The sequence below is a fragment of the Nerophis lumbriciformis genome, linkage group LG05 (genome assembly GCF_033978685.3).
Source record: "Nerophis lumbriciformis linkage group LG05, RoL_Nlum_v2.1, whole genome shotgun sequence".
In the NCBI taxonomy this organism is placed as follows: Eukaryota; Metazoa; Chordata; class Actinopteri; order Syngnathiformes; family Syngnathidae; genus Nerophis; species Nerophis lumbriciformis.
Window position 1 is genome coordinate 36526907 of NC_084552.2, and position 24388 is coordinate 36551294.

General features: G+C 40.1%; 3 protein-coding genes and 1 pseudogene across 7 annotated transcripts in view; 1 reads left to right on the forward strand and 3 right to left on the reverse strand.

Annotated features, from left to right (window-relative positions):
• Window positions 1-7394, reverse strand: part of sult4a1 (sulfotransferase family 4A, member 1) — a 28627-nt gene extending 21233 nt beyond the window's left edge. For 2 of the 4 annotated variants that reach the window (XM_061960617.2, XM_061960618.2), the window contains exon 1: window positions 6848-7394. In XM_061960617.2, coding sequence (XP_061816601.2) covers window positions 6848-7394 — 547 coding nt within the window. Of the gene's footprint in view, window positions 1-1292; window positions 1547-6847 lie in introns of those variants that run through there. The other 2 variants (XM_061960620.2, XM_061960619.2) reach the window with 2 other exon arrangements.
• On the reverse strand, window positions 7158-14493 carry LOC133606550 (transmembrane protein 184C-like). Its single transcript, XM_061960616.2, has 12 exons — window positions 14357-14493; window positions 14124-14287; window positions 13923-14053; window positions 13814-13850; window positions 13520-13725; window positions 13366-13440; window positions 10248-10341; window positions 10046-10158; window positions 9856-9955; window positions 9682-9759; window positions 8340-8433; window positions 7158-8263 (listed from the first exon to the last, which is right to left on the reverse strand). The coding sequence occupies exons 2-12, from the start codon at window positions 14238-14240 to the stop codon at window positions 8007-8009; spliced, it is 1302 nt and encodes a 433-aa protein (XP_061816600.2). The 5' UTR covers window positions 14241-14287; window positions 14357-14493; the 3' UTR covers window positions 7158-8006.
• Window positions 14494-14627: 134 nt separating this feature from the next.
• Window positions 14628-18673, reverse strand: LOC133606553 (endothelin-1 receptor-like; annotated as a pseudogene).
• Window positions 18674-21229: 2556 nt separating this feature from the next.
• Window positions 21230-24340, forward strand: LOC133606548 (uncharacterized). 2 transcript variants are annotated; one of them, XM_061960614.2, is made up of 5 exons: window positions 21230-21265; window positions 21424-21632; window positions 21699-21975; window positions 22047-22189; window positions 22255-24340. In XM_061960614.2, exons 2-5 carry the CDS (start codon window positions 21425-21427, stop codon window positions 24273-24275), a joined length of 2649 nt encoding a protein of 882 aa, XP_061816598.2. In that variant the 5' UTR covers window positions 21230-21265; window position 21424; the 3' UTR covers window positions 24276-24340. The 2 variants fall into 2 exon arrangements, with proteins under 2 accessions (XP_061816598.2, XP_061816597.2); XM_061960613.2 differs by lacking the exon at window positions 21230-21265 and having other exon boundaries at window positions 21289-21632.
• The last annotated feature ends 48 nt before the right edge of the window (window positions 24341-24388 follow it).

Genomic DNA, 24388 nt, shown 5'->3' on the forward strand with positions numbered 1-24388 from the left:
CCTTACATGTAAATAGCTACTAATAATAACACAAAGATGTGTCTTTAAATATATGTATAACGTTTTACGCCCCTTAAAAAATGATGACAACATGCGTCACCCACCCACCTTCGTCATGGCTAATTATGCAGATTCCCAATTCTTGGGGGGGTCAAAATGAGCAGTTTCTGAAGTGCACAAAAGTTTGATGAGCTTAAAACCCTACACTTAATCACAACTTAATGTGCTCAATAAAACAATGAGAAGATTTAAAATGTATGTGGACTAATAAAGAAAAACGGCACCTTTTTTTGGAATTTTGATGAATGCCTAGTGTGTGAATGTGAGTGTGAATGTTGTCTGTCTATCTGTGTTGGCCCTGCGATGAGGTGGCGACTTGTCCAGGGTGCACCCTGCCTTCCGCCCGAATGCAGCTGAGATAGGCTCCAGCACCCCCCGCAACCCCAAAAAGGGACAAGCGGTAGAAAATGGATGGATGGGATGCAAAGAAAAAAGGGGGTGGAACGGAGCGTCTTGTCGGGTTTTTCTCGCCATTTCTGTGTCCAAGTTGTCTATCAAAGTGTACCAACTTCTCAGTTTATGTCCAAATCATTTTACTATCAAGGTGAGAGACATGATTTATTTATCCATTTTCACAAGCTCAGGAGCGAAAAAGCAGCTCACTGGATGATGATGTCAGGATCACGAAATATTAATGAGAGTATTGTTGGCGCTTTTTGGATGGTTAATTATTGGGTTTTATGGTCGGAATAGACACAATCGAAGCAATGATGTCATGGCTCCCAAAGACTCTATTGTAAGCTGACTTTTATTTACGTTCATCTACACGTTATAATGCATTTAAAAAAAGACGTGTGTTCTTGTCTCTTATAAGGATTGTGAATTATATGCAAAATTCCATAAAAAGTGCAGTTCCACTTTTAATGGCATGCCAACTGCTGCACAAGCATAAAGAGAAGCCACAGAAATTACAAAGCACTAATTTTTACGGGGAGGGGGAAACTGTGGAATATATGACAGGTGCACCAATGTTCTAATTGATCTTTTAATGAAAGGCAATTGCTTATATCTGTTTCACTGTATCACCGTAATTGATACAGCTTTTTTTCTATGGTTATCATCACACTTGTCCTCTTTGCCATCAGTGGTAGCCTTTATTAAGATTCTAAAACCTTGTCACTGCTGTACCAAAGTTAAATGGCCTTCAAATGACGTGTTTTATTTAGCACAGGCTGCTTGTTGAGCTGTTTTTGCTCATGCTAATTGTTGAATACTACGTGAAGATGTGTTACCTGACTTCGGGTAGGTTATAATCCATATGTCACTCCCTCTGATGGAGAAGTTGGCGATCTCCTCCATCTTTCCTCTGCAGAAGGGAGGCAGACGAATCCCATCAAACTCGAAGTATTTGCTGTCAAACTCGATCGGAGTACTCGGCGTTTCGACCTCACTCTCTGCCATCGTAGTGTCAGAACACTTAAATCAACATGAGCGATATGTTTACCAAAATGCGGTATGCTCCATTCAATGCAGATTCGTCACTGCTTCCGGGGCAACAAAAGTGACGTAATGCTCTCACTGGCCTTTTAACAGCATCAACGGTGTGCGCATGCTCAAAACTCACCAGCCACATAACACGATCCACTTGCGATTTTAAAACGTATTACAGTCACTATTCCTCGATCACATTTTTAACACGTTAATAAAATATAATTGTGCTTAACGTAAATACATTTTAACATATGAAGTGTATTTTTCTCTAAAATACTAATTCATGTCAAAGGTGTGTACTATTTATCGTATTAAATTGTTCATGGTAAATGTAATGACATGAAAAGAACTCAGCTTGCTACTTGTTTGCACCGCAAGTTTTGTTGTTGTTGATATAGTTACATTGTTAATACTGTTATATGTATATATTGTTGTATTGTTTACAAAATTGGGGAGAGAGACCTTTTTGCACGAATGACTTTATTTTGTTATACAAACAACTGTATGCAAACAAAAAGGAAATAATTACATTGTTTGCCTAAAATATGTGTCCTGAGTTATTCTTATTATACTAGTGATTAGCAAATGAACAATTCAAGGTAAAAAAAAATACCAATATCAAAATGGACTATTAGTATTTACTGGGTAATTTTATTTGGTACAAAATTTTGCATTATCTCCCACCCTTTTCTGAGTGCGAATCTTTACAAAAAACAGGTTTTCTGTTATAATCTCACGACAATTACTAGTTTCTTGTTGTATTTTTCTGTTCAGTGCTATTATTTGTGTTTCCACTTCCTGTTTTCCTCCAACTTGCTACCACTTTTTTAGCCACAGCACTGGCTCCCACCTGTCCCTGGTTGCCAATTGGACTTATGTCTCCAGTCCTGGGCTTTGTGCCATAACTTTCCCTATAGTTCCTGTGCACATTGTCAATAATTACATTTTTACCTGCACTTCGCCTGCTGTCTCCGCATCTTGGGGTCCAAATCAACAAACCCCAAGCCATACTGTGACATTTTATTCTGTGATTATGCCAGACCAATTTTGATTTTATAGTTAAAATTCAATGAATTTTAAACAATTAATCAGAGATTTGACATTCTATGTCAAATCTCAAAACTGGAGTGCCACGGGGGTGTGTCCTTTCTCCACTGTTCTTCTCCCTATACACAAATGACTATACTCCAAGTATCCAGTTGTCAAACTCTTGAAATTTGCACATGACACCACTGTTATTGGGCTCATTCAGGATGGTGACGAGTCTGCATATCGTCAGGAGGTTGAGAGGGTGGTGCTTTGGTGTAGCCAACACAACCTTGAGCTGAATACTCTAAAGACTGTGGAGATGGCTGTGGACTTCAGGAAACACCCCTCAGTGCTGCCTCCCCTCACAATATCCAACAGCCCAGTGTCAATGGTAAACTCTTTCAAGTTCTTGGGAACCATCATCTCCTAGGATTTGAAGTGGGAGACAAACATTAGCTCCATCCTCAAAAAGGCTCAGCAGAGGATGTACTTCCAACGGCAACACTCTGTTCTTCTTGCACCCTAACCCCTACCATCTGTAAGTCTGGTGCAAAGATTACCTGTGATGTGGTTGGTCAATAATGTATGCTGTATTTGTATTTTGGTCAAAGTTTACTCTTCAAATGGGTTTCTTTTTATGATTGACCAAAACAATTATGAATTAAAACAAGCAAATTATTCTAATGTATCATTTATCTTGAGTTACATTACTCAGCTTACATGTGCATTACTGGCTGCCCTTTTCTCTGACTATTTCACCTGCTCCAAAAATCACTGCAGCTGTTTATTATAGTTCAACACTTTCTTCAAATCCAATAACTTTGTTGGTGTGTGTCTTTTTCTATAAAGAAAAACTATAGAGAATATTACAGCAACTCACAATTTGATTCGATTCCGATTCTTGGAGTGACACTTTGATTCAGAATTAAATCTCGATTCAACACGATTATTGATTCAAACCGATTTTATTTGGTAGATATAATAAAACCTTTTCAAAACAAGTTAAAAAGATATTGGTTGCTGTGTACGTGCAGCAAGTAAGCACGTAGATGGCCTGAAAAATTACTTTTTAAAAATCGATTCGTAAAAAAAAAAAGCTAAATACATTTTTGAAAATTAGAAATCGATTTAGAAGCCGAATAAAAAGTATTTGCGATTTAGATCTGAATTGTTTTTGAGCACCTCTCATTTAAAAAGGAAGTGCACTTCTTTTGGAATTTTGTCTATCGTTCACAATTTTTATGAAAGACATTACGACGGATGTTTTTTTATGCATTCAAAATAGTAAATAAACATAAATAAAAGTGTGCTTACAGCAGAGCCAGTAGGAGCTCCACTAATCTGCCCATAACATCCAATAAATAACCATTAAAGAGGTGCCAACAATACTCCATTTACATTTCATGACTTAAATATTAACCAAGTATTAGTGATATTGTTAATATGAGCGCCAACGCAGACAAACTATTTATAGCGACGATATGATCGCGACCGTGTCTTCCTATGTTTACATCATCGAGTGGTCTGCTGTTTCCTCACTTCCCTGCTCCTAGGAAGTTTATTGTAGATCATAAATTATGCATCTCACCTGAAAAGTAGATGGCTGAGAACATAATCCGCCAAATTGGTACATATTGACAGCCTTTTAGGACCTAGAACTGGCAAGAAAGAAACGAAAAGCACGTGTTACCCTCGCTCCCCGTTTCTTTGAGAGGATTACGAGTCATTCTTCATCTAAATTTATATTATTCATATATTATATAGTATATATATATATAATATATTATATATATTATATTATTTATTATTATTATTGTCTATTGTGAGCGAACAGTGGTGCTGAATTTCCCTCAGGGATCAATAAAGTACTTTCTATTCTATTCTATTCTATTCTAAATGGGAATATATGAACATCCGAGCAGTCGGCATACTAATGAGAGCAGACATTGCACAGTAAGTTATGTTTTATTATGTTTGTTGGCTTTCATAAAGTCTGCAGTGAGCAGAAATCAGTGATGAAAAAAAAGCAAACGTCCTGATGCTTGAAATTATCATAAAACGTGAATATTAAATGTTATTATAAATGTGCCCTTTACTACATTAAATATATACTTACATCTTGTATCCATCCATCCATCCATCCATCCATTTTCTACCGCTTAATCCCTTCGGGGTCGCGGGGGGCGCTGTATATATATAGCCACTGTGACACTATTGTTCTTTTTTTTTCTTTTTTTTTATAAATGTCTAATGATAATGTCAATGAGGGATTTTTAATTACTGCTATGTTGAAATTGCAACTAATATTGATACTATTGTTGATAATATTCATTTTTGTTTCACTACTTTTGGTTTGTTCTGTGTCGTGTTTGTGTCTCCTCTCAATTGCTCTGTTTATTGCAGTTCTGAGTGTTGCTGGGTCGGGTTTGGTTTTGGAATTGGATTGCATTGTTATGGTATTGCTGTGTATTGTTTTGTTGGATTGATTAATTAAAAAATAAAAATAAAAAAGATTTAACAAAATAAATAAATAACAAAAAATCGATTTAAAAAAAAAAATGAGAATCAATTCTAAATCGCACAACGTGAGAATCAATTTTTTTCCCCACACCCCTAGTGTGCATATCTACCTTAAATGGTGATTTGTTTCTTGATACATGGGTTACGATACGATTCACTAACAATACTTTTAAAAACATTACAATTCGATGCATATGGAAGATTTGCATGGTGAAAAGAAAATTAAAACGTATCATGTATCATGTCAGCACAATGTCATGTGTTTATTTTTTAAATAGACATACAAAACAGGTGGTTCCTGTATTGATTATTAGCAAATAGTAGAACTATTAACTTTAAGGCATTGCACTCCATAAATTTGAAGAAAAGAAAATATGATGTGAGTTAAAAAAATGCAAATTAGGATTATCTTCTGTTGATTCTTATAGTTTAGTTGTATTTTTCTTTGTTGTACAAATTGACGGTATTCATATATGAAAGACAATGTTTTAACCTTCTCTCTATGTTAATAAAAAGGTAATATTCAGTCTGCTAAACATTCTGCAATGGCAGACTATTAATCAGGACCTGATATAAAAGAACATACACTTTTTTTTTTTAATCTGACAGAAAATATTTATTAAGGTAGACATGTCAGCGATTACATTATAAAAAATATTTGACAAAGCACAATTTTTTATTTTGTTATGGTAGTTAGACCGGATTTGACGGTTGCGCTATTATTGTGATGCCGGTGATTGGTATGAGAAAAAGTGTATTGACATGTTTTGACTAAAGTCTAAATAATTGAGTCTAGACTTCCTATCTACTGTTTTTTTTCTACTCTTTTATTCCATCTTACTTTAGCGGTTAGTGTAACAATTTACATTTCATGTAATCAATGCACTATACACATTTGAACACAGACGTAAAACTCCTAGCTGTCTGCAAGCGGTAAAGCACGCTCCAATGATGTCGTCTCAGGGCGATCGAAGATAAAAAATGGTCTTGTCTTGTCGGGAGGACAACTTGTAATGGCTTTGGATCTGAGATTACCATAATGTCCTTTATTAGACCATTTCTGATCGCTATTTTGGAGCTCGTGGCTCACCAGTAACAGAATGCCATTACATTTCCCCACACTACGGAATGGAAGAAGTCGGGAGCATGCGTGTTACAAAAATTTGCGGTGTTAAAGGAACTTACACAGGCCTAATAAAAATGTTTATACATTAGTTGTATTCGCTTTACATAAAGGTGAAACATAAAAAATTGAATATCGTGTAAAAGTTCCTTCATTTTAGCAATTTAACTTCAAATATAAAAGTAATATATGATATAAACACATTGCAAAGTGAAATATGTCAATGTTTAAATTTTGCTGATCATGGTTTACGGTTTTTGAAAACACAACATTTTCAATTCGAGGTTTTCACAAGGTAAGCCATAATCAAAATTAATATCAAAATACATCTTTAAAATAGATTGAGTTACGTGTTACGAGCCTATATCATATATTAGTTTCAGCTTGCAAATCTAATTGCGAGTATTAACGAACCTTTGCACGATTTTTTTCTTTTTTAACCTGTGTATAAGTCCTGATGAACGTTTTAAAACCAGTTACAAAAATTACAAGTGTCAGGCTTGTCACTGACAGTTTGGTTATGTTTTGGTTTTTCCTCTGTGTGTTTTATTTCATGTCAGCGCTCTTATTTTTGTTCAGTTTCCTGCTTGTCTCCCTGAGCACTATGTTTCCCCTCAGCTGCGGCTGATTGGCACCTGGGCACACCTGGTGTCAATCAGCCGGCTGCTATTGCCTCGCCGTTACCTATGCTGTGGACTGTTTGCTGTCTCCAGTGTTCTTTTTTCCTGTTTGCTGGTTCCTGTTCGCTGTTTCCTGGTTCCTGTTTTTTCTGCATTTTTTGGACATTAAAAATCATGTCTTCCTGTATCAAGCCTGCCATCTCTTCATCTTGAGGTTTGTTACCCCCACTTCCTGACAGAATACTCCAGCCCTGACTGGAGGGCGAGGCAAGTATAAATAGCAGCCGGCTGATTGACACCAGGTGTGCCCAGGTGCCAATCAGCCGCAGCTGAGGGGAAACAGCGCTCAGGGAGACAAGCAGGAAACTGAATAAAAATAAGAGCGCTGACAGGAAATAAAACACACAGAGGAAAAACCAAAACATAACAAAACTGTCAGTGACAAGCCTGACAACAACATTGTGCATTTTGCACTGTTGGATCGTAAAAAGATTCCAAGAAAGCTTCAAAATGCCAAAAGAATTAAGAAATGGGGACAAAAAATGTTTAGCAGGCAAATAATTAAAAAGAATGAATGAATTGAAATAGTCAATCATTGATCTGAAGCTCATAAACAAGTAAAGACGTTTGCACAACAGAATTATAAAAGTGTTAGAAAAGTCAGTGATGATTCTTAACAAGTTTAGGCTGAGGTATTTCCAGGAGGCTACTGAGAATGTTTTTTAACCTTTATTTACCCAGGAATGGTCCCATTGAGATAAATAATCTATTTTTCCCCAGGGAGTCCTGCACATTCATACACCAGTGTAGGCGCCCTGGGAGCAAGGTAAGTGAAGGCACAATGGCCGTGGTTAGGATGGTGGAAGATGGAATTGAACCTGGAACTCTCAGGTTGCTGACACGGCCGCTCTACCATCCGAGTCACGCTGTCCAAATGTTAGGCTAATCCCTAAATGTTCTCAATTGGATTTAGATTTGCCATCAGGTGGTCATAAGAGTGTGAATAATTGACACAGAATTACATTAAATCCACATTTTTCTGCCAATTTTGCCCTAAAAAGGCAGTTTTTCTTTTTGCATTTTGAAGCTCTAAAAGCACATTCTTGCAGTTCTTTGAAAGATTTTCATCAGGAGTGGAGTTATTAATATTTACAGTCGGTACACAAAAAAGGCCCCGCCCCCTGTGTGCAGCACACATGTCCCGCCATTGGCCGCCCGCAACCCTACGATGGAGACTTTTCACTGTCGTCCTCCCAAGATGCTGAAGTGAATCCTGCCGGAGCCGAGATGGAGTGCGGAGTGGGGGTGTGTCCGAGGCCTTGGTAACGCCCAGTAGAGGACGGCGAGGAGGGCATGGACGCGGCTGCCACGGCGACGGGGTCTTGGGAGCCGCCCGTCAGGAGGCCAGTGTGCTCGTTGTGCTCAGGGCGGGCCACTGCACCGAAGTACATCTTGTTGGGACGACCCAGGAAGGTGCGACCTGGTGCGGACAGGTAAGATGTCGGTTGAATGAGTTGTTGTTGTTTTTTTCCATCGGTGTGGATCTTAACACTCACCAACATGGCGGACCTGCTCCGTGACGTCAGCTCTGATGTCCGAGAAGTCCCACATGGCCAGAAAGCTGTCGAAGCACGTTCCTTCCTCCGCCTCCTAAAACAACATCTTTTTAAAGCTATACTTACTGTCTGTGTGTGTGTGTGTGTGTGTGTGTGTGTGTGTGTGTGTGTGTGTGTGTGTGTGTGTGTGTTATTGTATTTCTACCCTTCTTGAGACATCAACAAGGAAAAGTACCTTCCATATGAGGACTAGTAAACAAGACATAAATCATGGTCCCAATACGGAAAACCATTTCATCTAATAGAGAATGTCTCATTTGCATCCCTGGTGATGAAATCTATCAAAATGAGGGTGGTCCCAAAAAGGAGGGATTTTTCAAATTGACTTTGTGTCGGTTTTAAAAGTGCTCCCCCTCTGGTCAACATATGAAATAACATGTGTGTGTGTAAGAAATTTAAATGTGCCCCCTTTGGCCAAAATTAAAGAAATAAAATAAATATGTATATAGAGACATACTGTAATAACGAAGTAAATAATGAAGATTAAAAAACAATTACAAACAAAAAATTCAAAAAAATAAATGAACTAAAAGCTGTCTTTTTCTCACAATGTGTCAACTTTTTTCTTATTTTTCTTTTTCAATTTGTCATTATTTTTGTTTCTGTAATATTGCAATATTTTCTCCTAAAATTATGACTTTCATATAAAATTATTACTTTTTAATGCAAAATGGTGACATTTGTCATATAAAATGATGACTTTTATCACAATATTGCCAATTTTTTTGTTCTTGTAAAATAGGGACATGTTTTGAGTAAAATAATGACTTTTGTCATAATTTTGCGAACTGAAATTCAGATTATTATTATTATAATATTGCCAACATTTGAAAGTTTTCTGATAAAATTGTGACTTGTCGAGTAAAATTACCACTCTTTTCATAAAATTGCCAAAATGTTAAGCTTTTCTTGTAAAATTGCGACTGTTATTGAGTAAAATTCCAACTTTGATCATAATATTGCACAAATGTTCAGTTTTTCTTGTAACATTTTGACTTGCGTTGAGTAAAATTACGACTTTTATTATAATACTGACAAAGAAAGTTTTTTGGGTGAAATTGTGACCTTTTTCTTGTGAAATTCCAACTCATTTTTCACACCAAGCTTTTTTATATATGTATAGTATGTATATATTATTAATGTTGTAAATATAAATCTTTATATATCTAGAAAGGGTGATCTAAAGAGGTAGGCATTATTCGGAGGTCTCAAGAAGATAACAAATACAAGAATGCGTTGTGTGTGTGTGTGTGTGTGTGTGTGTGTGTGTGTGTGTGTGTACCTGCACGTAGGGCTTATAGGTGAAGGTGTAGTGGTGAGCAATGGCTGCCAGGAACATTTCTATGCAGATGATGAAGTCCTGAATTGGCACAAAAACACAAACATTGAAAGCAGCAAAATACAAAATAAAAAATAAGGCAGCATTGAGACAATAAAACAAATAGTTTGTCCTCACCTGCAAACCCGTGGCCACCGCCTCCACACTGGCCCAGTCCCAGGTGTGTTTTTCCGAGATGACGCCCACTTTCACCAGCAAGGCAATCAGCATTGCCTGCCTGGAGACACAGCACCCGACCACAGTCATGGCTTGACTTCAAAGAATTAAAGTAAAGACAAATGTTCTCTGTAGTTGCTGTCCTTCGTACCAGAAGGAGACGAACACCACCAGCTTGACGCACAGGAACTTGCCCACAGGCCTGATGGGAGCCAGCTCGTCTTTGAGCGCCCGGTAGAGAAGCACCAGGCAGTACATGGCCAACTATACACACACACACAGTCTATTTGTTAGGTTTTGTGTGTGTGTGTGTGTGTGCGTGTGTGTGTGTGTGTGTGTGTGTGTGTGCTGACCAGCTGTGACATGTTGTTGATGATGACCAGGTAGGACCAGGCGTTGCGAAAACTGAAGTTAGCTTCGTCATAAACGCCGCACAGCTGACAGACCCTGCAGTGAATCACACGATAATCTTATGACTGACTTTGACAAGCATGTTACCATGGCAACGACAGGTTGGAGTTAGCATCGTGAAGTAGGAACAGAGGTGGGTAAAGTAGCCAGAAATTGTACTCAAGTAAGAATACTGTTGCTTTAGAGCAGGGGTGTCACACTTGTTTTCATCGAGGGCCACATCGCAGTTATGGTTGCCATGAGAGGGCCGCATGTAAGAGTGAATGTATAAACATAAATGTATAATCGCCTCATTATATTATTACACAATTGCTTATGCATTTCAACTTTTGAGTTTTGTAAATACAAATTGATGGATATCATAAATCAAGGTGACAAGCAGATATTTAAGTATTTATCTTTACAAACAAATTATAATATGGTATATTAATTTGCGGTGCTTAAAAAAATGCATTCATATCCGGATTGCGATTCTTATTTATTTCCTCTTTATATTAATTAATAATTTAAAATCATCGATTTTTTTTTTTTAAAACTACTTTTTGTAAAAATACCTTTTTAGGCCATCTTCATGCTTACTCGGCATATATCAGCAACCAAAAGGAGGTTTTGTAACCGGTAACCAAATAATACATTGAGAGAATCAGTTAGAAAGGAGAATCGATTCTGAATCAATTAGTCACCCCAAGAATTGGAATCGAATCGAACCGTGAAATACCTCAAGATTGCCACAACAAATGAAAATATAACATTTGGTGCATGAGCAGATAATATTCAAAGTTTAAAACATATGCAATTTCATGCATGACATTTTTTTTCCGTCAAAATGGAAACCATAAATACATTTAGTACGAAAGATGAAGTACGCACATCATTTCTAGGCTTTCGCAGGCCACATAAAATGATGTGGCGGGCCAGATCTGGCCTCCGGACCTTGAGTTTGACACCTGTGCTTTTAGAGTAATATGATTCAAATGAAAAGCAGTCATCCAAATAATTAGTTTAGTAAAAGTAAGAACTTTGTGAAAAAAGTACTAATGTACTGAGTAACTGGCGAGTAACTTCTACTTTATTTAGTAGATTTTTTTTTTTTTTAAATAGTACTTGCACTACAACCGTTGTGTGTGTGTGTGTGTGTGTGTGTGTGTGTGTGTGTGTGTGTGTGTGTGTGTGTGTGTGTGTGTGTGTGTGTGAGACAGAGAGACAATACTTACTACACCTTGCACATTTTACAGTCACTTATGATGCTTTAACAGGGCTCCTTTTTAGTCGATAGCATTCATGAAAATAATGGAGGAAATTACCAATGCAATAGATGGTAAACCGTGTTCAGCGGCAGTGTTTATGGACTTATAAACATTTGACACAATTAATCATAGTTATCTTAATTAACAAATTAGAACGGTATGGCATCAGAGGTTTGGTCTTAAACTGGGTAAGAAGCTATTTAACCGACAGGGAGAGCTAGGCGAACATACATATACAACGCTAAATATATAATTCTCTCATTCTATATATAAACAGCATTTGTAAAGTTACAAAGGATTTAAAGTTAGTATTCTTTGCAGACGACACGACTGCATTTTGTTCAGCAGGGAACACACAGAAGCTAATGTAAATAACAACAGAATACATTAATAATTTAAAGAGATGGTTTGACAAAAACAAACTATCTCAGTAAAACTAAAATAATGCTCTTCAGTAACAGTAGAAGAGAAAGTCAAACAAATACAAATAGACGGAGTAGACCTTGACAGCATAAAATAAATCACATTTCTAGGTCTCATACTAGATGATGAAATGAGCTGGAAAGCTCATATAAAGTGGCAAGAAACATGTTAATAATGAATAAAGCAAAATATCTTCTCGACCGAAAATCACTCCCTATTCTCCACTGCTCACTAGGATTACCATATCTGAGGTATTAAGCAGAAATATGGGGAAATAACTACAAAAGTACGCGTCATTCACTAATTGTGTTACAAAAAAGGATGTGTGGTCATGTGACTGCCAGGGTCCTTTTGATCGGTGAAATTACATCCAACGTCACTTCTGCTTACATTGGATTGGTGAAACGGAGTCATGTGACAGTGCCCCCTGGAAGATGTCTCTCTAAAAAGACTAATGCATTTCTGCAAGCAGTAATCAATAGATTGTAAATAAATTAGGGATGTCCGATAATATCGGCCTGCCGATATTATCGGCCGATAAATGCGTCAAAATGTAATATCGGAAATTATCGGTATCGGGGTTTTTTATTATCGGTATCGTTTTTTGTTGGTTTTTTTGTTGTTTTTTAATTAAATCAGCATAAAAAACACAAGATACACTTACAATTAGTGCACCAACCCAAAAAACTCATTCACACAAAAGGGTTGTTTCTTTCTGTTATTAATATTCTGGTTCCTACATTATATATCAATATATATCAATACAGTCTGCAAGGGATACAGTCCGTAAACACACATGATTGTGCGTGCTGCTAGTCCACTAATAGTACTAACCTTTAACAGTTAATTTTACTAATTTTCATTAATTACTAGTTTCTATGTAACTGTTTTTATACTGTTTTACTTACTTTTTTTATTCAAGAAAATGTTTTTAATTTATTTATCTTATTTTATTAATTTTTTAAAAAAGTACCCTATCTTCACCATACTTGGTTGTCCAAATTAGGCATAATAATGTGTTAATTCCACGACTGCATATATCTGTTGATATCGGTATCGGTTGATATCGGTATCGGTAATTAAAGAGTTGGACAATATCGGAATATCGGATATCGGCAAAAAGCCATTATCGGACATCCCTAAAATAAATATAAAGAAGATATAAATAAGTGTAGCGTTCGGAATTAAACTCAATGTATATAAGTACAAAATACTCAAGTAAAAGTAAAAAATAGGTTGCATTAAAACTGCTCTGACAAGTACAATTTATCCCAAAATGTACATAAGTAAATGTAGCAGAGTAAAAGTAGCACGTTACTACCCACCTCTGAGTAGGAATCAGCACCAGCATCAATGTGTCAGTAGCGATGCATCATATGGTTAGACTTACAGTGCTATCACCGTGGTTACGGGCCTGACCACGGTGTACTGCAGGACTCCCAGCTTGCACCTGAACAGCAGCACTCTGTCAGGACAGGAAGACAGTTGTTGTTGTTTTGTTTTTCCACCCGTGTCAACTGAGCGTCCCCGCCCCCCTCGCTTACTCCCCCATTGGCCATGGCGGGCAGCAGCAGAGGGGCGGCAGGTGGGGCTGCTGCTGCTGGACCTCCAGCATCAGCACCAAGCTGGGGTACTGGTTGCTAAGGAAGTTGAGCAGGAAGACCAGGAAGTTGTATATGACATAGGCCTCGTAGCATTCCCTGCAGGTGTCCACGTAGATGGCCAGGCCGGGATACCTCAGAGCCAGCCACTGGGGAGGGCAGTAGGAGGGGGCGTGGTCAAGTCATCAGCAGATGTTTTTGATCTTTATTAAAGTTGTATAGAAGGATAACACTCACACTGTCCAGACTGTATATCGGCACCATCCACAGTATCCTGAGGGAGGGAAGGGTAAGGTCATTATCAGCATGTTGCCATGGAGACGTTGTCAGCATCAATTGCGGTCACCTGATGATGGGCCTCTGCAGCTCGGGCTGGGTGTAGTGCACCAAGTGCTGCAGGATGTCCCACAGAGAGACGGGGATGGTGAGGAAGACGAAGACGCCGGCGATGAACCAAGCTTTGCTGTGAGTCCCCACCTGAGGAGACGGGCACGACGTGAGAAGCCCGTCCAATATGAGACGCCTCGGCCAAGCGTCTCGTCCTCACCTCGTCTTTCTGCAGCTCCCACACGCACAGCGGCACCACGGCCGCCAACAGGACCGCGTACAGGACCAGTACCAGCGGGCGGATCCATCGCCTCCACTCGGCGCACGAGCACGGCATTGACTCGCAAGCGGCCTCAATCAATCACGTGACACGTTCACCTGGGACTGACAAGATGGCGTCTAAGATAGTCGTCAGCAAACATGACATTAAAACAATAACAAAGAGGTTTGAACCGCTGATGATGATGAAGAAGATGCGAACTGTTGTCCTCGTGGCCACGGATCCGTTACCAGGCAACGCCTCTCTCCTCTGCACAAAACCCTCGGATCCTCCTTCCCGCCATGGGATCCCGATCGCTGATCACCAGCTGCGACCTGATCGATGTAAAACCCTCTCTCACTACCGCCTTGCAATGCGCGCGCATGTTTGTGCCGAGTCACGCGTCGGTCGTCACGTGACCAACCGCAAACAACACCCGTTTGCTTTCGAATTTTTAATCTACACTTTTGATTTTTATCTATTCTTTATTTACCTGTGTAATATGACCGCAATTGAATTGTATAGAAATATCCATATTTAATTACTGAAAATAAATTGTATGAATGACATTTGACAAAAACAAAACCCCTCATTTCTTGTGTCATTTGGTACAGATCACAGCCGCTAGAGGGTGCTAAGAGACTTTGTATAACAATCACATGATGCTATTCCTCTCCTCCTCCACAGGAGGTCCAGAATGGCTCAGCGGTCGTGTTTGTAGGAAAGATCAGAGACAGAATAGCACCAGCAACACAAACAGGACTGCAGGAGAGAACACAGAGGGCACAATTTTGAATTATGTATTGTTGTTTCTTTGCACTCATACACACTCAAGGGATGACATAATCGACATCATTGTCTATGATGTCTCCATAGCAACCAGTCAACCATGATGAGGTCCAGTCTATTTTATTTACTGCTTCTGATTTTTTTTTTGCAGATATATTTTATTGAATTTTACAGCTAAAATCACATTTAACAGTCATACTTTGCTCACGCAAACCCTTCATACAGGCACACATCCACTCATACACACTCACATGCACACTTGAGGAGAGAGGTGCACTTGAACTTTAACAACTCAAGGTTTACAGTATAGACATTATTAGATAAAAAAACACCCAGATGTTGTATATATATCCATCCATCCCGCTCCAGCTCAGGATCAGCAGGCTATCCAGACCATAGCAAAGATGGATGAATATTCTTCGGCATCAAGGATCCTCAGGAAGTGATCACAAGATCACCTCCCGAGGACCTCTCCACCGTTCACACTTAAAAAAGAAAAAGAAAGTCAAAGGGCTTGATCAGATGCAAAATAATACAAAATAAAAAGTCAAAAAAAAAAAAAAAAAAAAAAAAAAGCAAGTAAACTGTGACAAAACCATGTCAAAAGTGACACAAAAAAAGCAATAGTAGTGTAGGACCAATACAAAAAATAACAACAATAATAAAAAAGGAATACAACTACAAAAAAGATATGGCAGTTTTTTGTTTTTTTTTGTTTTGTTTTTCCTTTCTTTAAATGCCCATAAATTATGATTGAAGATATGACTGCTTCTGATTTGAAATAACACTGATGACATCACTGTGACATCAACAGGCCTTTTCCTTGTGTGTCTGCTTTTGGACATGCACCACTAAGTTACATCCCACCAGTTTCTTATCGAAGGTTGCATCCTTTCTATCTTTAGATGCTCCGCTTCCTCCCTTCCACTTTAGAATATTTCAGTCTTGACCTTTCTCATGACCTCTGACCCTATAGCCTCTTTGTGATGTCACACTGACACACGCAAACAAAAATGTGCTCATTCTGTTTACCTTGAAGCAGTTTTTAAACTTCCTAGAGACAAAGTAGAGGATGATGGGATTGATGCAGGAGTTGATGGTGGCCATGTTGATGCTGAAATAATCCAGCACCAACAGGAAGCTGCAGACAACAAAACATGTCATAAAAAAGCAGGTAACAGAATGTGTTGGAGCTATGGTGTTGTGTTCTGCTGCATGTACTTCAAGAGGTCACAGCGGTGTGCATCATGGGAACTGTAGGCCATCTTCTTCAGCAGGCGACTGAGATGTAAAGGGAACCAGCACAGAGCGAAGATCAGCACCAGGCAGAAGACCACTTTGGCCACTTCCCGACGCTGCAGCCAGGAAAGCTCGTCATAGTCATCGTCGCCACACAGCTCAGTCCAGTGATGCGTGTTCTGACCTGCTTAAGATGCTCACTCAGCGCCATGCAGAGCATTCTTTTCTGGTGTCGCAGCATAGAAGTCGCAGTAGAAGAGAGCGGAGCAAGCCAGCGGGACTCAGGAGTAGAAGCCAAAGAGCCACCAGTCTTTAGCATCGCGGTAGAACTGAAACAGAAACCGTCGGAGCTCAGATAACTTCCCATAGCCGCCTCGACACACACTCACGGTCAGGAAGGGTGTGCTGGGCTGAAGCATGCAGGTCGTCATGGTAACGTTCTTGTAGTCAAAAGTGACCAAGTCAAAGCCCACGGCCTCAGGCAAGGCCAGGGCCACCGACACCAGCCAGATGCTCACGATCTCCACCCCCGTCACTGTGGGAACACCTGTACCCTGCACCCAGGACCAGGATGCCACCGCTCGGTATCTGAGGGCGCCAAGAGATAGTTGTTCCTTACTTTGCGTGTGTGTGTCTGTTTCTGTCCTGGTGGGACCAATAACATAATAATTTGACTCACTGTGGAGTCTAAAGCAGGGGTGTCAAACGTACAGCCCGAAGGCCGGATCAGGCCTGCGAAAACAGGTTTTATCTGGCCCGCGTGATGAGTTTGCTAAGTATAAAAATTAACCTGAAATTCTTGAATGAAAGAAACAGCTGTTCTACATGTGTCCACTGGATGTCACAATAGCAAGTCTTTGTATGTTTGTAGATGATGCTAAATATGTACAAAATAAACCACATGATGTTAGTACATCAGACGATGAAAATTATCAAACAACATAAATAACATACTGTAATTGGATTTTGATATCATTTTTTTATCTTGATAGATTGAAAACGAACACCAATGAGTTGACTGATGAACATTATCACATAATTTATTCAGAAAATATAAATAACGACAAATAAAGTATATATACTATTAACCGCAACAAGTAATTGTAAATAAAAACAAACAACAACATTATGATTTCTACAATTTCAGAATGTGCTTGTTCAGTTTTTAAACAAAGAAAACAATCTGAAGTTGTCTTTATTTTTAAGTTCTCATGCCGTGATTTTACCAGTCCGGCCCTCTTGGGAGTAGATTTTTCTCCATGTGGCCCCCGATATAAAATGAGTTTCACACCCCTGGTCTAAGGCATTGAAATCAATAAAATATTGCCTCCCATAGGCCCCATTAATTTTTGATCGTTCTTTTTTTTTTTAATGGACCCATGGAGGCCATTTTTAAAGATGTCAATGTGTGAAGCGTGTATGGACAAGTGGTCAAAATTCTTGAGTTTTGTGTGTATGGACACTACCTGTCCACACTAAGAGCACACCGGCTCTTTCTGCAGGGCAACATCTTGCACAGGAAGAGACCAAAGGTGTTGTCTGCAAATGGCCAGCGCATGGCTAACAGCTACACGCACACACACACGCACACACCATGACATCAATGTGTGTGTTCTCACAATCAGCCGGATATTTTAACTCTTATCAGTACAACACTCAAGACTGTGTGTGTGTGTTGGGGTAGGAAGGGGTGTACCCACAATGCATTGCTACTCCATTTAAGTGCTTGTAATGAAACAAGTACGAAGGGCTTTCAATTAGGGTTGATTATGAGGTAAGCAGGTAAGAAGGCTGGTACCTTGTAGATGTTGATGGGAATGTCAATGGTGATGTAGATCAGGTCTCTGAGGGCAAAACTGACGATCAGAGCGTTGGGTCCGTTCCTCATGCTTTTATTTTGGTAGATGATCCTCAATAGGGTAGCGTTCCCAATTACGGCAACGGCGAAGATAAGGCAGGACATGATGGTGTTGATGTATTTGAAGGCACTTTTGATGTTGGTGGTCTCTAGGCAGTTAGGGAATAGGGACCACCTTAGAGAGCGAGGAGTTGCTTGAAGACAAGGAGGGCTTCCTCACCTCTGCTGTGGACCCTCTATGGGACGCAGGCTCCTTCACAGCTGCCTGTGTTAGATGCTCAGTCCCTGGACCCTGATCTGGTTCTGGACCACCCAGGTCAGGCAAGGATGAGACGTTACCCTGACAACAAACAGGCGCTGTCAGGAAAACTACTAGCATTGCTGTAGAGAACATTGCAGGGACCTCAAGAGCTCAATCTGGATGTGGTTCTTACAGTTCCTGCAGGACTAAGCAGCACAAAGGTCAGTCCTGCAAATGAAGACATTTTCTGCAGTTTTTTCCACACAGCTCAAACTCACCAGTCTTTGCTTGTCCAATGTCATCTTTAGAGTGAGCGTCGCTGACTGATTGTGAACATCCTCCCTCCCTCAGTCCTCCTTGTCGCCTCCTTGTGGAACATCCCATAAACACAAACACACACACGCACACACGCACGCAGTCCCACAGAATAAATATAATAAAGTTCATTGCAACAAATTCAACACGGTGGAGGCAGTCACAAAAAGAGACAACTGGCATTATATCAAACTGATTTTTGATTTTGATTGGACTTGTCATTATGAAAATGCTTAAAAGAAAATTTTTTAAGTATGTTGGAGTTCGGGTGTTGGTGGAGGGAACAGTGATAAAGTCTTTTAAAATAATCTATGTTAAAAAAGGGGGCAGATAAATATAAGAATTTAATCGAATGCAGCTGAGATAGGCTTCAGTAACCCCCGTGACCCTGAAAAGGACAAGCGGTAGAAAATGGATGGATGGATGGAATTCTTCCATCTGCTCCTTTGTGATCATGGAAATGTATAAGAAACAAACTTGTATATATGCATTTTCATGAAAGGAATAAAAAGAAATGATGATGATGATGGGAGTATTTGAAGCCAAGTGTTACCATGTGTAATGTTGTTCTTGATGCGTTCTCCTCACAAGCAAACATGGATCCGTCCAACGGCCTAGGACTAGAAATACAAAGTACTGCAGCTGTTGATCATTTCCAACCTCCACGTCAAACTTTAATATAACTTTGAAAAAGATACAAACACAAATTCCATCTTCTTGTGGTGAGGCCAACATAAAAAATATAAACTCCATGTTGCAACTATTTGTCATCAAAGAGCTACACTTTATTGTCTCAAACACCAGATATGTTTTACCAGAAACAAAATGTGATGTCATTAGTGTGCCTAATGTTGTGTATCCATGTAAACTGTATGTAGGTGTCCTCTCTTTTACTTGTATTCACTTCTTTTACATCCCAACATGTTAAATGTTGTCAAACCGTCCAACGGCCATTTATCATGTTATGAACTACCATACAAGCTGCACATAAAAGCTTGGCGAGCCGCGCAATGAGAATCACTGACTCTAATTTAAGGAATGTAAAACAACATTTAATTAAGTGTTAGCGATATTTCAGATAACCTTAAGCACAGTTTAACCCGATGTGATGCATTGCGCTATTATTGCAAAGCCCGTAATTTTTTGACTGGTGGGAAAAAGAAGAGCTTTTGACCGTGGCTCTTGACTTTGACTTTTAAAAAGTGCCTCTTCATTCCTTTCCTGCCACATCTTACCAGACCCTCATTTTCAATGGTTTACATTTTGAGCGCTTTAATACTCACATATTTGTGATGAAAAGCACCACCCTCCACTTGCATTCTGCACTGACAGTAGCTCTCTTATGTAAATCACATAAAAACCGCTTGCTCTTCTTGCCTCCCCTCTTCTTTGCTTTACTTGGGTAACTCTGCTTTGTTTTTAAACATCTGCACATGCTCAGTGGCATGGAATAGTCCATAGCATGAGAAGGGAGGGGGTACCGGTTGAAATAACCATTAGGCAAGGTAATGCATTCTGAAGTGCATGAATTAGAACCCAAAAAAAATGTTTTAAATACGAAGAAACTTTATGAAACATTTTTATGAGACATTTGGGGCCTACGACAAGTGTTTGTGTTCGCCTATTGGTAAATGTGACCCTGCAAAAAAAAATTCACAACCACAACACTTAGCGTCTATGTCAGGTAAACATGCTTAATCTATTTAGATCCTACAATGCAGTGGTGAATTTGTACTTTGTAATTTTTAAAGGCAGAATGTTTTGAGTGTGTTCTTCTCCCTAATTAAGTAGCCACTGAGTACAGAAGTTATAATATTTGTATTTGTATATAATATATGTTGTATATATTATAGAAAAATACAACAATATAATATATAAGTATATATTATATACTGTATATATAATGTGTAAATATTACATATGTTATATTTCATATTGCTACTATGGTACATTTTTAGTCTACTTTATACCGGCATTATCCTTTCCATCTTAACCCTTTCCATCCTTTGTAACTGAGCTATTGTGTGGAACAATTTCCCTTGCGGATCAATAAAGTTGTCTAAGTCTAAGAAGCTGGATGATCAAAGCTTAAACATCATGAAGTTTGATTGATGAGCCTTTACAAAATTTACGTTGATTATGAAATATTTCATAGGAGTAAACCTGCTGGTTGAAGACAGAGAGCAACACACAACACTGTTTACCGGACTCTTTATCACCTGGGGGAGCAGAGGGTGTACTGTTCAAATGTTTGGGAGATCCGGGAGCAAGTGGCTGCAGCTGGTGTTACATCCTGTTAGTGTGTTAATCCTGTAGAAATGGAGCCTTTAGCATCGCAGCAACACAGCAGACACAATCCTGTCTAGTTTCTGAACTACATTTTATAATACAGTTTGTCAAACTATGTCCTCTAATTTTTACAAGAGTTTATTATCACCCCAATGCAAAATAATCAATTTACAGTTGAATTTATTCCATGTATGCAGAACTTAATGCTCGGGAATACCAGCAGGAGATCTACATATTGTAGATCTATGTGACCCTCCCACACTTCAAAGCCCCCCGCCCCCCAAATGCTTCCAAATTAAAAGCTGATGCTTTCACACACACACATACATTCCAGAACACATTGGAACACTGACCAAGAGATTACCAGACAAGGTAGGATTGATATAAGACATCTACTAAAAAAATACATTTATACATTTTGTCATTTAGTGATACATTTTTATCACTAAAGCTGATTAAAATGATCAAATTAACTACTTACAACTAATATAGTAATGCATCAATAATGTCCTGATTTAACTTCTGCTCAGTATGAAGTCCTACTTGCTTTATTTGGGGATGGCTGTGGTCTTCTTCTCTCTGATCCTGCCTACCATGGCGTTCTCCCGTGGTGCCGGTCCAGCTTCCTGTATGAGGATGAATCCCGGCCACGTCCAAGCCCAACCCCAAGACCCTCAGAAGAGCCACGTTACCATTCGCACCTCGGTGCGCTCATACCTGCCTGGACAGCTCATCACAGGTAGACTGGCTGTTTAATTATGTATTTCGATGATCCAAAGTCCTAAATCAGCACCTCCTTCTTCAGTGACCGTCCGAAGCTCCCGGGACTTCATGGGATTCCTGCTCCAAGCCCGCGGTGGTCAAGATGCTAAAGTCTTAGAAGAAGAACAAGGCAGGGCAGGATCACCTGTAGGGGGTCCGGTCCTGGTGGGAGGCTCCTGGACCCTGACTCCGCCCGGGACACACACGCTGCACTGCCTCTCGGAAGGCGACACGCTCACTCACTCGGACAAACAGCTGAAGAGAAACCTGTCGTTTGTGTGGAGGGCTCCCGATGCACCCGTGGGAGACATCCGTTTCTAGTGAGTCTGAAGCCGTGTGATGGTACCTGTCCAACATTTACAGAGGACTTTGCACCTCTTTGTCCTTTTAGTATCACAGTGGTTCAGTCGTACTTTGTCTACTGGGCGGGGATTAAGTCTGCAGTGGTGCGTGACGGGAGTCTTTGGACTGGAGGCAATGCAAGCAGAGATGAGACAAGAAGACTTCATGAGTTCATGATTACTGCTGTCACAGGTACAACCATGCAAAGCTTGTCCATGCAAGTTGTCATAAATAACACACTCGTTTATCTCATCAAGCTAATGAGACCCCCAGGCCTTCCCTCAGACCTCCAACAGAAACACAAAGTTCTGCATCCAAAGATGTCTGGAGCAGCACTGTGCCTCGAGGAGCTTTCAAGGGGAACCAGCTGGGCCGTGGGATCAGTGAATGGAACAATGCAGTACAAGAAAATTCTTCAAGAAGTCTTTCAGGAGACAACCATGCAAAATTAGGCTCCACACCAGCAAGAGAGTCAGGCAGCAGTACAGGAAGCCCTGTTACTTTGAAGGACCCCCGTTCGTTGCTTTACTTATTGGACCAGCTTCCTTTCATAACCTCCTTCTCACCAAATGTAGAAAACGTTTCCACTTCATCTCCTCCTGTACTGCCTGACTCTCTCCATCATTTGAAGGATAGGACAGTATCTACAGACATCAAAACAAAGACTTTGACAGTGAATCCACTAAAGCTTTCACAACATCACACTTTCCTCCTCACCAGCCCCTCAATACCAAAATCTCGTTTGTTTGCATCTGATAGCCAAGGTAGCTCATCTTTACCAGACAAGGCGGGTTTGTCCACATCGCAGACATCTGACCTAACGGGACATGAGAAGTCCCAAACGTTAAGAGCGATGCCCCTCTCAAACATTGGCATACGTACAACATTTTCAACCCAAAAAGTTTCCCGTTCAAGATCAATTTTGCCAAACCCTCTTTTCATGTTTCGTTCAAACACCACAGACAAACCAAGTCCACTGAGTCCTCAAACACTGCTGGAAATGTTCTTACCCCAAAGTCAGAGACAGGTTAGCCCAAGCCCAAAATATCCTGTCTTGTCAGAAAAATTAGCTGACCCCCAAGCGAGGCCCCAATCCCCCCAAACTGTGACATCCTATACTCGATGGTGGATGCAATCACAAGGCTTAGTGCCTACTGGAAAATTAAATACTTTGCACTTCAAAACAAATGCAGACGTGCACAAAGATGCCCACATTTCTTCGTCCACAACTGGAAAATCTGTAAGTCCAAACACTTTCTCTGTTTCTTCACTTCCTTCTTCTTCCCTTCAGTCGTCATTGAGCCTTCAAACAACGGCTCTTAATCTCTCTCAAGACTCCAGCAAACATTCATCTATTACAAATTCGTCCAGCCAACAAAAAAGTCATCCTGTTATTTCCACTCTACCAAAACGTTTTCTCACACCTCCTGAACCGGTCTCTGTCCACATGTCCTCCCTTTTCCCAACGGTATCTCACTCATGGTTATCCAACTTTCCATCTTTTTCGTCCAACTTTCCATCATCAGCCCCTTCCTATTCTCGGTTTCTACTGAATTCCATGTCTAGCACCACTGGTTCAGCCTCATCTTTTACTCCAACCTTCTCCTCTTCGCCCTCATTCTCTGCCAAACCATTGCTCCCTTCAACTCCTCTCCCTTCTTCCTCTATTTCCAGCTCAGTAGGACCTTTACCTTTTATTTCAGCAACCTCCGTGCATCTAAGACCTTCGCCGGCTCCGCGTCGCTCCCACTACAACCGTCCCACAGCACCTGTGTCGCCTTCGCCTACCCATAGACAAATGTTGCTTATTGTATCCACTGACCCTGAACTCTTCCACAATCCATCAATGCCAGATACATCTGTTGAGTCAGAGCGTAAACCCCAACCAAAGTTCAAACTAAACATTGGGGATGAATTCAAACCAAAGCCACCAAAGACAGCTGCCAAGCTTCCTTCCAATCCTTCAGAGATTCCCGGCAAGGGCGGAAAGTATCCAGAAATTGTGTCTAGGTATACTTCCTGGGAGCTGGGGATGCTGCTGGGCTGTTCGTCCGGCCTGGGCATGGTTCTGGTGATAGGCATACGCTATGTCTACCGCCAAGCCTGTGGAAAACACACTGAGGTGACATTGAATGACCGGGAGAGAGAATATGGGAGAGGCGAGAGAGGGATGATCCATGTTCAGGAGTGTGGGGATTTGGTCAGGGTCCGCAGAATCCGAGAGAACAGCTTGGTGCTTCTTGCCGAGTATGACATATTGGCATCGCCTGGAGACTGAGGGACCACCACACTTCTAAAGATAGTTACATATCATCTAGCAACACTGAGCCTACTGAGTAGCTAGCGTAGTATTCAATCCTCTTTGGTGGATTGTCATATAGATGCATTAAA